This window comes from Corylus avellana, chromosome ca6, assembly GCF_901000735.1.
Source record: "Corylus avellana chromosome ca6, CavTom2PMs-1.0".
NCBI classification, from domain to species: domain Eukaryota; kingdom Viridiplantae; phylum Streptophyta; class Magnoliopsida; order Fagales; family Betulaceae; genus Corylus; species Corylus avellana.
In genome coordinates this window covers 20,658,474-20,671,946 of record NC_081546.1, presented here as the reverse complement: position 1 = coordinate 20,671,946, position 13,473 = coordinate 20,658,474, and the positions used below count along the sequence as shown (strand labels likewise).

At 36.0% G+C, this 13,473-nt stretch overlaps 1 protein-coding gene and 1 long non-coding RNA gene across 2 annotated transcripts; both read left to right on the top strand.

The window, feature by feature from the left end:
- Nucleotides 1-909: 909 nt before the first annotated feature.
- Nucleotides 910-2,226, top strand: LOC132185963 (uncharacterized). The gene is made up of 3 exons (XR_009440656.1): nucleotides 910-1,139; nucleotides 1,314-1,344; nucleotides 1,978-2,226. It is a non-coding gene; the product is annotated as an uncharacterized LOC132185963 (long non-coding RNA).
- Nucleotides 2,227-6,260: 4,034 nt separating this feature from the next.
- LOC132185335 (uncharacterized) lies at nucleotides 6,261-8,039 on the top strand. Its single transcript, XM_059599123.1, has 2 exons — nucleotides 6,261-6,842; nucleotides 7,209-8,039. The coding sequence occupies exons 1-2, from the start codon at nucleotides 6,261-6,263 to the stop codon at nucleotides 8,037-8,039; spliced, it is 1,413 nt and encodes a 470-aa protein (XP_059455106.1).
- The last annotated feature ends 5,434 nt before the right edge of the window (nucleotides 8,040-13,473 follow it).

Here is a 13,473-nt window from a genome sequence, read left to right as displayed (position 1 = left end):
ATTAATTTGATTGATCGTGATAGGATCAAATGATCAATCAAATATTTGATCGATCCTAATGAATTAGTTCGATTGAGATCGATCCTAATGAATTAATTTGATTGATCGTGATAGGATCAAATGATCGATCCTAATGAATTAGTTCGATTGATCGTGATAGAATCAAATGTTTAATCAAACATCCAATCAATCCTAGTGAATTAGTTCGATTTATTGTGATAGGATCAAATGATCAATCAAACTTGAAAAAATTGATGGTTCGATCGAACATCTGATCGATCCTAGTGAATTAGTTTGATTGATCGTGATAAGATCAATTGATCGATCCAAGTGGATACAATTGAAGGTTCAATCAAACATGTGCATATATCTTACATGTTCAATAAATACATGTAATTTTTATAGATTAGGTTAAAAGAAATTCTTCCAACCCAGTTTAGAGAAAAACTTTGTACATATATATTTAGAGAAAAACTTTGTATATATATATATGTGTGTGTGTGTGTGTGTGTGTGTGTGAGAAAACTACAAAATGATGTATATATATTAACAAATAAAAAATAGAAAAATAGAAAAATAGAAAACTTTACTAATTATGACCCAAAAAATTAATTTTTGTTTTTTCAATCAATTTTGACTTAAAAAAAAATTAATAAGCTAATATAATTGTCTTAATAAGTTCAAATAAAAAAAATTAAAAAGTGGACAATCAACGTCAACATTATAGGTTGACGCTGATAGTATGGTTATCAGCGTCAACTCATATGGGTCGACGCTGATAGATTTATATTAGCGTCGACTGATATAAAACTATGTCAGTTTGGTACAAATTAGAAGGCGGGATCCATTGGCGCAGCGGGTGAAATTTTCGAAAAATTTTTTTGTATCTCCCCCTTTTTTCTTCTTCACCTCTCTAACTCATTCTTCTCATGTTATCCCCTGCCTTCTGCAGTTCTGCACAATACCAGGAGAGAGAGCTAGAGCGAGAGAGAGAGAGATCGACACAAGAGAGAGAGAGAGAGTGACGGACAAACGGAGAGAGACAGATGAGACCGCGAGAGAGAGAGAGAGAGATGCGATTCAAAGTTGCAGACGCACAACCATGTATTTTCTCCCTCTAGTTGCAGACGCATAGCCAGGTTCTCTCTCATTCGGTCCTCTTTCTCGCTCTCCTCTCTCTCTCTCTCCCTATATATTTTGTTTTCTTAGATTTTATTCAATTTTTTTACGTTAATCTCATATCTGACTTTTGGTCTATGATATGATATATATCTCTTTGTCTCTCTCACTAATGAACATTTGTCTTTCTCTAGTTGCCGAGCAAGGAAGAAAGAAGAGCTTCAGGTAAATTTTCTTCCTCTTCGTCTTCTCTCTTTTCGTTACTGTCCGAAATTTTCTCTCGTCGGAACCCTGTTTTCTCATGCTTTGGTTTAATTTCGAATCTTGGTGCATATTTCTGAAATTTACACTTCATGTTGGCATACCTATGGATGATTTGAGAGTATTTTGCTAATTTTGGATTTGGGGATGAAAAATTGTAGAAGCCCCTAGTATGTGGAATTTGAGGATTATTGGGTCAACGCTAATGGTGGGTATTGTTTTGATTTTTGGATAATTTCTTGATTTGATTTTGTGTGTTTCTTGATATGGGATTTTATTTTGGGGACCCTATTCATAAATGTTCGTAATCATTTATATGGAATTTGAGGATTATTGGGTCAATGCTAATGGTGGGTGTTGTTTTGATTTTTGGATAATTTCTTGATTTGATTTTGTGTGTTTCTTGATATGGGATTTTATTTTGGGGACCCTATTCATAAATGTTCTTTGATTTCTCTTCTTTTATGACTGATAGGTATTATAAGAAACTTACCTTCATTATTCCAGTTCAAATTTTCTGCCGATGTGTCTAAATTTGATTTTTTTTGCACCTATTTAATAAGTCCCATCAGATTTTTCTGGTTAAAATTTTTGCAGGTTAATGGTAGTGGCCAGTTCTGTGGTGTAGCTGAAATGGTTGGACCTGTAGATTTTGAGAAGGACGCAGATTACTGGCAGCAAGATAGATGGAGCGGGCAGTTTCCAGTTCGGTGGCACATCATTAAAGATGTTCCCAATGTTCGATTCCGTCACATTCTACTTGAAAATAATGATAATAAGCCTGTTACTCACAGCCCAGATTCTCAGGAGGTAGCAGTTAATTGATTATGAAGACACAAACACACACACACACATACATATACAAACAAGCTATATACTTACCTGTTTTTGATAGAAACTAAAACCATTTTCGAGCTTATAATTGAGGTGTTTAGGGACACCCAGACATTGTTTAGATGGTTGCTAATTGCCATGCCCTCAAAGGAATCCTGTGCCTTGGTTGATGTTGCTTTTTTCCTTAATAAAATTTCAACTTTTCCATCTGTTGATAGGTTTGTTGCCTCAGGCTTTGGTCTGAAAAAGGCCAACTGCCAAGTTTTCAGATTGTGAGCTCAAGGGCTCTAATAGTTTACCTACTGGAAATGGAAAAATCGTAGATTGATGGGCATAACATGGCATGTAGTGGGATGTGCAGGACAGTGGATCAGGTTACTTTGGTAGGTGCAAAAGGCATATCTCATATTATGTCAAATACCGTCCCTGGGTGTGCAACTAACGTGCATCCTCACAAAGACAGTGGATCAGGTTACTTTGGTAGGTGCAAAAGGCATATCTCATATTATGTCAAATACCGTCCCTGGGTGTGCAACTAACGTGCATCCTCACAAATCACTAAGTTAATGTTGGTGTTATGATTAAATGTTACCTCACTTAAGAAAGTCACTATAAAAAGTGAATTTAATGTGTTTAGTTGGCCCTAATTATGGCCCTTACCAGCTTCTCTTGTTTATAATAGTATGTGATATCTAATATATTTTTCAAGCGGCCCTTCTCCTTCCTAAAACTTCCATAGTGATCAACTGGTGTCAAACCTCAGTTTATATTTTCCATCAAGACGAATATTTATACTACGCCGTAGGTACGTACTTGATAAATTCAGTTTATTGGCATTCAGTAAACTCTGCTCAATTGTTGAATAATGAAGTTACATCTGCCTTGGGTTAAATCATTGTATTTAACCATACATTTTATTTATAATAGTGCTCTTTTCTTCTTTATTTTTTATTTTTTATTATTTATGAGAAGAACATACAGTCGATATGAAAACTCGACCCAAACAGGATCTGTCATTAAGTTCCAAGGTCAGGTTTAGTTTAAGGTGATATAAGTTTTGATGGGTAAAAAAATTCCTACCGTTAGATTTGATTTTGTGTGTTTCTTGATATGGGATTTTATTTTGGGGACCCTATTCATAAATGTTCTTAATCATTTATATGGAATTTGAGGATTATGGGGTCAATGCTAATGGTGGGTGTTGTTTTGATTTTTGGATAATTTCTTGATTTGATTTTGTGTGTTTCTTGATATGGGATTTTATTTTGGGGACCCTATTCATAGATATTCTTAATCAGCTTAAAAAGGGTTTTGGACAATTTCTTAACAGTTTTGAAGTGCCTTCGGGAGTAGGGATTTTGTATTATCGTTCATTTTTTATGCTCTATGTTGTCTTGGATTTGAGGACAATCTAAAAGTTGCTTTATTTGTAGTTGTTAACAACAGTTGTTTGCTGCTAAGCTAACCATTGACTGGTCATTTCTAGTTCTGGGTGTCAGATATATTGTGAGGTCTTGAGTATCAAGCTTTGTGTTTCTGCCGGAATATGAATTATAATTTACCTAGTGATTTTGTAATAACTTTGTGTATCTTATGAAAATATTGAGTTCATTTGCATTTAGATGTTTGTTACACATTTGATTTGATTGGTTGTTGTTCTATTTTCAGGTCTTATTTGTTTACCCTCCAGAAAAGCAGCTGCCTCTTCAATACAAAGATCTTCTTTCATTTTGCTCCCTGGAGGCTTGGAGGTTGGGTGTATGCTTTTTGGGTCAATTTTTGGAATGATCAGTTTGTGTATTTGAAAGTTAGGAGCTATATTTCTTATTGCTCATGACTTCTAGTTGTTCAACTGCTGTGGAATCATAAAATGTAACTTATGCTTGAAGTTTATTTAGCTACCATCTACTGGCGCTAGAAAAATGCTCATTAAACTGAATACCAGGGAATCCTAGTGTTCCCTGGTTCTGCGACCGATCGCACTTGGAGTGCGATCGATCGCAGTACCATAGGGTTTTTAAGTAGGTTTTTTATATTTTGCGATCGATCGCACTTGGAGTGCGATTGATCACAAAATATAAAAAACCTACTGGTACTGCAATCGATCGCACACGATTGTGCGATCGATCGCAGATTATATTTTTTTTTTAATTTTTTAGGACCATTAGGGTCCACTTTGTGGACACTAATGGTTAACTATCAGCGTCCACTTTGGTTTGAACACTGATAGTTAATTTTTTTTAAAATTTTTTTTGGACCATTAGGGTCCACTTTGTGGACGCTAATGATTAACTATCAGCGTCCACTTTGGTTTGGACGCTGATAGTTAATTTTTTTAAAATTTTTTTTAGGACCATTAGGGTCCACTTTGTGGACCCTAATGGTTAACTATTAGCATTCACTTTTAGTGGACGCTAATGGTTGATTATCAGCCATAGTTTTTAGGGTCAAACCATTTCGACTTTTAGGGTCGATAAAGTGGACGCTAAAAGTGATCACTAGGGTCGACTTTAAGTGGACGCTGATAATCACGCATTTGATCATTAGGATCGGACTATTAGCGTCGACACCTTTAGGGTTGAAAAGTCGACGCTGTTGTCAACAGCGTCCACTTTAGGACTTTTAGGGACGACTTGAAGTCGCCCCTAAAGACCTAAATTCTTGTAGTGGGCCTCTTACCACCCACAACTTTTATGGGCCAAAAATAATCTTTTTAGTGCACTATATCATTTCTCATATATCATAGATAAAGATTTCATTCAAATTGCATAGTTTGTTAATCTTTGAATGTAATTTGATTGTTAAATCTTCTCCTATTTCGTTACGAACTACTGAGTGTTGTACTCTCTTTATTCGTGGGCAACCTTAAATGTAATGAAATTAGGTATTTAATTTGTTGAATTCTTCTTATTTCTCATTTGGAGTGTGTTCTAAAACAATAACCATTTAAGAGCATCCCCATCTTTAAATTTGGCTTTTCTTTAAAAAATTGAAAAAACTCACAAAAATAATCATTTAACAAGCTCTCTACTCTATTTCAAATTTAACTTTAATCAATAAGGCTCTCCAAATACCAAATGCTAAAAAGTAAAAGTTATTTAGTTTTTTAATCTTATATATTTATTTTCCTTCTCTCACTCATCTACCAAGAACTAAAAAAGAATTAAAAAAGATCAGAAAATAATAATATTTAATTAAAAAAGATGAAGATATAGAGAGTTTGATATTTGGTTCATTTTAAAAGTAACTCTTCAAATTTAACTTTTATTTGAAGAGCTCTATATAGATGCTCTAAAAATGTGAAAAAATAATATCGTGTCTGCCCGTCCCCCTCCCCTTTTTCTGAGCAAATACAAAAATAACACGAATGAACCAAAAACAATTAAGAAAAGGAAAAAAGGAAACTCAACAGAAAAATGAAGGCAACAACTAAGGATGAATGGCAAACACAACACCGGTCAATGAAAATGGTGCACATGTAATGATTGCTTTATTTCAAGAGGAATAATAGATACACAACTTAGAGACACAATTTTGGCCCAACTTTTCTCTTATGTGGTCATCTTTTTTTTTAAACAAAAAAAAAAATTATGAGTAATAACATCCTATGTGGTCATTTTTTATTCGGTTTTTTTTTTAGTGGTATTTTTCTTCATAATAATGACCATTTAAAAAAAAATAAAAATAAAAATGACCAAAAAAAAATGACCACATAGGATGTTAGTACTTCAGAATTTTTTTTTTTTTTAAAAAAAAATGACCGCATTAAAAATAAAATAAAATTTTTAAAAAAAAAAGTTCACGTTTACTGTTCCAAGTTGTAGACTGTAATTTAAAGGCTCGTTGCATTACCAACTAAGGATGCATGGCAAACACAACATTGGCTAATGAAAATGGGGGAATGATTGCTTTATTTAAATACCTTGCCTGGTGGGTCCGCCGTATATTTTTTTTAGTAGCTCACATGAAGACCAGTGACCTCTAGCTAGCAAGTCTATGTAAGTTCTTGTTGTAGTTTCTTCAATCTTCACATTCACAAGTGAAAAATGTATCAGGAAGCCAATATGGCTGCACTTTATGAAGCCTCAAGGGATGGGTGTATAAGCACCTTAACCACATTGATCCAAAGGGATGCACGCATCCTTGATAGAGTTTCACTCACATCTTTTAGTGAGACCCCCTTACACTCATCTACTTTGCATGGCCACCTTGAATTTAGTAAAATTCTTGTCAGCAAGAAGCCTAAATTTGCAGAAGAGGTAGACCCGTTGGGACAAACCCCTCTTCACTTGGCGTCTGCTGAGGGCCACACTGAGATAGTACAAGCATTGTTGCAAACAAATATAAATGCTTGCTTAGCTCGTGATCAAGATGGGAGAATTCCTCTCCACTTAGCTACAATGAGAGGAAGAATAGAGATCATAGAAAAGTTGATTAAAGCTCGACAAGAGTCCATCTTGATGAATCTCGAAGGAGACAGTGTATTGCACTTGTGTATTCGATATAATCATCTCGATGCTCTGAAGTTGTTAGTGGAATTGGCTAATGGTAATGAATCATTCCTCAGCTCCATAGACCACGATGGCAACTCAATATTGCATTTAGCAGTGATGCTCAAGCAAAAGCAGGTGCGATAACAATATCAATGGCTACTCTCTTAAAAGAGATTTTTTATTTTTTATTTTTTTCTAAGTTATATATGACATAGAAATTATTTTAGATCTACTTTTTGTATTCCATCCCTTTTTCACTAGTCTGTTTGTATTCATAAAGTAGGACTATATATATATATACACAATAAGTTCAAAAAAAAAAAAAAAATCACGATCCCTTTGTTTGATGCGGTTCTTCTAAAGATCATGCAAACATTAGTAAATAACTCAAGAGAGATCATTCAATGTGGTTCAATTAAATTTAGCTGGAGTTGTTGTACAAGTGCTTTTAGAATTTCTGCTAGTTGTTTGATGAAACAATAGACTATTGACTTTATGCAGGCAATAAAATACGTACTTTCATTTTCAAAAATAGGAGAGGCTAATGCCATGAAGAAGATTGGTCTCACAGCTTTAGATGTCTTAGAGGCCTACGTCTATCCAAGAGATGTGAAATGGTTTGAAATCCAAAACATTCTCAAGGAAGCTGGTGTCAGAAGATCAACGAATCGAAATCCTTCCCTATCACCAACACTGAGTAGTAATGGTGTTGATGAAGCACAACCATCTCAATCAAGGTTTAGGGGATGGTGGGAGTGCACTCGTTCATCATTAGTTAAACACTTGACGCACGAGGAAAATTGGATCCAGGAAACACGTGGTATGTTGATGGTAGTAGCTACTGTGATTGCAACCATGGCTTTCCAAGCTGGAATCAGCCCACCAGGGGGTGTTTGGCAAGAAAATAGAACAACACCAATGAGAGGTTTCAATTGTACGGTAGATAATATATGTAAAGCCGGCACAGCTGTTCTTTCTTATAATGATCAGGATCATGATGACTACCAATTGTTCTTATCTTACAATACCGCCTCTTTCTTTGCATCTGTGTCCGTCATACTTTTGGTCATTAGTGGATTTCCTCTTAGGAACAAGTTCTTTATATGGCTTTTGACAGTAGCCTTGACTATCTCCGTCTGTTTCATGACACTTAGCTATAATAGGGCAATCACTTTTGTGACCCCGATGGATATCTCAGGTACATCTGCCACGGTCTGGATTACATTTGCAGACATTTGGCAGGGTGTGATTGCGTTTGTTAGTTTGGTTCTCATAATTCGTCTGCTTTCTTGGATTGACAAGAAATTGCTCGAGTTCATATGCAAGTACTAAAAAACGGGTCAAGCAGAAAACTCGACTAATGTGTAAGAGTAAAATTGTCATGATGAGAATCTGGGCTAGATATTTGGGAATAAAAATCTTATCAATTCATTGATAAGAAAGAAGTTGTTACGGATAGGGTTTGGGTAATCTCATTGTAATCTTTATCGTTGGATTTAGTGATAAGTTCATTAGTCATTGAATTGTATTATGATAATTGGTGATGTTATGTATAAATAAGTGGTTGAACGATGAATAGAGCATGTTGAAAGTCTCCCAATAAATTATAGTCGAATGATGCCTGGCTTCTTCAAAGTACTTAGAATTTTGTCTTAAAAGTTCTTTTGAGTTGATCGTCAATATAGGGTCCAAAACAAAAAGTGCTCCCTGGTTTATACCAAATTTGTATCATTGCCTAGGTATGAAGGCTCAGATGGATCTACTTGAATAAAATGTACAATTAATGGATCTGGTAAGGGTAACAACACTTGATGAAACGTCTCATTGAGTTGATGGTGAAAATATAAACTAGACTCCAAAATACAAATAGAGGTAGGTGAATAGGTGTTTAACAAAAATAATGCGGAATTAAAAATATGGTTAAATACCTTTTCCCTATGTGGTTTAACGACTTTATTTTTACCCACCTTAGTTTCAATTCATATTGCAAATCATACCTCAATTATTGATTAAAATGGAGTTAGCACTCCCATCCAACTTCCGTCACAAAATTTGACGGAAGTCCACGTCAGCCCAATAAAAAGCTGATACGTGGCAAAAAGAAGTATTAAAATAAAAAAATTAAAAAAATTAAAAAAAATTAATTAATTAATAAAGAAAAAACTAAAACACCTAAAAAAAAAGCAAAGGGTGGCTGGAGCCACCCCTTTGGTCCAGGGCCAGCTAGGGTATGACCGAACCACCCCCAAGGGCCATTGGGGGTGGTTCGGCTACCCCTAAAATGGTTTTTGGGGGTGGCCGAAACTACCCCCATAGGCTTTGGGCAGTGGTGGATCCATAAATTTATCTTAATAGGAACAAAAATAAAATAATAAAATATAATGAAGCAGGCTTCACCAAACAAAATTACGGCATCGTAGCAACCATCAGCAATGAATAAGCACAAAAGAAAAATATTGTGGTAGAATTCCAAAAATGGATTCATATGATTGCGGAAGCATATAGTGTAGTTTCATTCTCGGCACAAACCCTAAGTAAGCGAAAGAACGAAGCTTTTTAAGCAGTCTTACTTGGTAGAAACATCGGTGAAGGATATCACCTTTATGAGGAAAATATCAGAACCTTCTTCACCGAGAACCTCCAAACTCATAAGAATATAAATAGAAATGGAGATGTTCAAGGAGTTCTAAAAACAAAATAGATATTTATAGATCTGCAGTTTTATTTCTTTCTGTCTTAACAGGGATTATCTTCCGTCATGACGGAAAGGCCAAAATTTAATATTTTGAACCATCCTTGTCATAACTGAAGTTAATCCTCGTTAAGACGCAAAGAATAAAACGACTAAATTTGAATACCCGTCATGACGTGCCATCCAACGAGAAAGTTGAGAGCTTCTTCTAGAGTCCTGTTACGAGCCCGTCATGACGTGCCATCTGATGAGAAAACATAAAGCTTTCCTTTAGTGCTATCATGAGCCCGTTCTAATGTGCCATCTGACCAGAAAACATGGAGTCTCCTCCTATGTCCCGACATGAGCCCGTTTTGACGTGCCATCTGACAAGAAGACAGGGAGCTATCCTTGAGTCCTGTCACATGCCCGTTTTGACGCCCCATCCAACAGGAAATGCTGAGAACTCTATCAAACATCCAATCTTCACCCCGACACTTGGGGAAGAATTAGAAATTACAAACAAATGTTTTGATCATTAAATAAGGCCGAAGGTGCAAGAGGGGTCTCCCTCCAATGCCTAAATCAATACTTCTGAGTAATATATTATCAATGCACAATAATTCAGTCTAAAGTTATACCTAAGGTACATGCCTATTTGTAGCCATGTCAGACGTGGCTAGTGCTTTTTTTTGGGTCGTTATAAATGGTATCATAGCCACCTAGTAACTCCAAATCATGTGGTACTGGAGCACTGCATGATATGGCCCTGATGAGAATATCAGGAATTTAAGAGGAGGAGTTTGTAATACCCTGATCCCATCTTGGGAAGATGAGAAGAAGCCCACATAAAGTCGATTGTTTATAAATATGGAAAAGCCCTTTCTAAGTGATATGATATTGTCTGCTTTAAGCCAAACCCACATGGTTTTATTATTGGGTTTACTCTCAAAATGCCTCATACCATTTAGAAATAGTATATTTCATATAAACACATCATCTTTTTCATGCCTGGGCAATATGGGACGTCACAATCACCCCCTCTTAGGATCCAGCATCCTCGCCGGCGACCCTCATGGTATCAAAGTCATAGCTTGGCCTGAAATGGGCGGAGCAGGGGTGTTACAAGCCTATGAGGGTCGCCAACGAGGACGCTGGATCCTAAGACGTGGTGATTGTGACGTCCCACATTACTTGGACATGAAAAAGATAATGTGTTTATATAGAATATTTTCTTTCTAAATGGTATGAGGCCTTTTAGTGGTAAATCCAATAATAAAACCATGCGGGTTTGGTCCAAAGCGGACAATATTATACGACTCGGAAAATGGTTGTTACACATGGTATCAGAGCCATAGCCTAGCCTGAGATAGGGGGAAGCATGCACAAGCCCATGAGGGTTGCCAGCGAGGACACTGTGTTCTAAAAGGAAGTGATTATGACGTCTCACATTACCTGGGCATAGAAAAGATGATGTGTTTATATGAAATATACTCTCTCTAAATAGTATGAGGCTTTTTGGAGGCAAACCCAATAATAAAACCATGCAGGCTTGGCCCAAAGTGAACAATATCATACTACTTAGAGCAGGAGTGTTACACTTCTACTCCAATTTAGCTTAGAATAGATATCTTATCCGGATTTCATGGGTTAAGATTAGTCCCCATTAATATTCAGGGAATGAGACCCAACTATACCATCCTTTATTCCTTCCGGGATGAAGTGGTTACCTAACTCCCAGGGAGATACCTGCCCTGGGTTTGTATGTAGCAGGTGAGTTTCGGCCCTAGAGTATATCCAGTCCTGAGGCCCAATCTATCTGTTACTTGTCATATTCTCCCAAGACAATTCCATTCCTGGAGTGAACGTTCTCCGCGTCCTCCTAGTATACTCCAATCATGGGGCCTTGGTATATGGGCCTTGGATTGGTAGCTCTTCATGGGACGATGTTCATATTGAGGCTCCTGAATCTTCTAATAGGACCGTTGAGTGGGATTATTCCCAATATTTTCCATTTTGTAATTTATCAAGAATAACAGTAGCGACATGTGACTATTGCAAATAATGCATTTATTCAGTTGGATCGTTAAAAAAATATCATCATTTTATTTTATTTATTTATTTATTTATTTTTACTTATAATACTTTGCATTTTCACGAAGGTGAGAAGGCGATGGCTGGCCTCTAGAGCACTATGTTGTGTCAATGAAAGAGTCTCCCAAAGAAATTGTCTCTCTCTACCTGATTGATGCTTGTCCCCTGAAGACAGTCAGGATCTCTCTTTCGAGAGGCAAAACCATACCCAATTCAAGTGAGATGGATAGGAACAATTACATCTTTTATATTAGATTTTACAGGTATAATAGTGTATATGTTATGGATCGGAATCCCCAGTAATAGCTAGGGAATTGCCCTTCAACTCTTTTAAAAATCTTGACTATTGATTCACATTCAATGATCTAAAATCCGCCACCTGTCCACTAATTAAAAAATTAATATTTAAATTTTTAAATTTTAAAAAGTATATATATAAAACAAAATGATAAAAAAGTAAAAAAAATAAAAATAAAAATATATGGGGTGGCCGGCCACCCCACCCTAAGACATGGGGGTGGCTTTCGGCCACCCCAAGGGCCGGTTGGGGGTGGCCAAAGCCACCCCCATGGCCTTAGGGGGTGACCGAACCACCCCCTATGGCGAAATGGGGTGGTTGGCCACCTCCTAGGGCCAAACCCAAAAATTTGGAATTTTTTGGTTTGGTCAAATTTTTGGGTTTGGCACCATGGGGGTGACCGAAATCCACCTGCAAGGACCACGAAGCCACCCCCCAACCTGCCCTTGGGGGTGGCTTTCGGCCACCCCATATATATATATATATCATTTTGTTTTATTTTTATTTTTTAAAAAATAAATAGTAAAATATATATATATTTTTTTAATGAATGGACATTTGGCAGATTGTAGACCATTGGATGAGAATCAACGGTCAAGATTTAAAAAAATAAAATTAAAAAATAAAAAATAAAGGGCAATTCCCAAGCAATCCGATCCATATGTTATAGGGTAATGTCACGGTCTTGACATTCAATTAAGGATTAAATATATAATTGATACATGTGGTTTTTTGTTTTTTTGTTTTTTTTTTATGAGAAAGGTATTTGAATTTTAAAACGGATAAAAATTTGATACTTATTTTTTACGAATTTATTAATTTGATACTTTAGTTTAAAACTTTAACGAAATTTTTCCAAATGTGGGAGAGAACCCGTATTATAACCAAAGATGCTCAAGATTTGTTTCTTTCACTCTCTGATAATTGATATAGTCTTATCCGAAAATATTAAGACATTAAGAAATTCTGAGAATAACTATTAATTATTTGGGAATAACTATTCTCCCAAAATGAAGAATAGTATTCCTCTAAAAAAAATTAGGAAATAGGTATTTCCACAAGAATTGAATAGTTCTAATCATAATATCCTAAAAGATCTTTCTCCTTTTTTTTTTGGCACAAAAAAATAAAAACATTTGTATTGGTCGTCTCTCCTATGGGTGGTCAACACTCTAATTGAACCTTCAAGGATGGTCAGCCATTGCCTAGCCCCGCCACCACCAGGGATCGTGTTGAGGACCAAGGCCCTAAGCTCACACGCACCACCTTCTTGTTTAGCGGTGAAGGTCTCACAATCAATGATCGTTAAAATATTAATCAAACACAACTATGCATACAGATATAAATTCACATTGCAACACAATGAGCTACAACAGACGATCCAATTAGGAAATCATAATTGGAAATTAGGAAATCATAAAAATCTCAAAAAAGCAGAGAAGTCAATAGATAGAAAGTTTAAACATACATCAGCAACTCAAGACTCTTATTTTATGCGAGAGGTGGTGCCTCAGGTGGAATATGATGCTATGGAATGTTTGAAGATGGGGCAGGCGGTGGGCTTTGCTGTGATCTGTCAAGTAGTATTTTTCTTAGGTCCATACCTACAAAAGCCCATAACCAAACATTGGTGAGGCACAAACCAATTAAGCAGTCCTCGTAATGACATAAAAATGATTACAATGTTAATAACATTTAAAGTG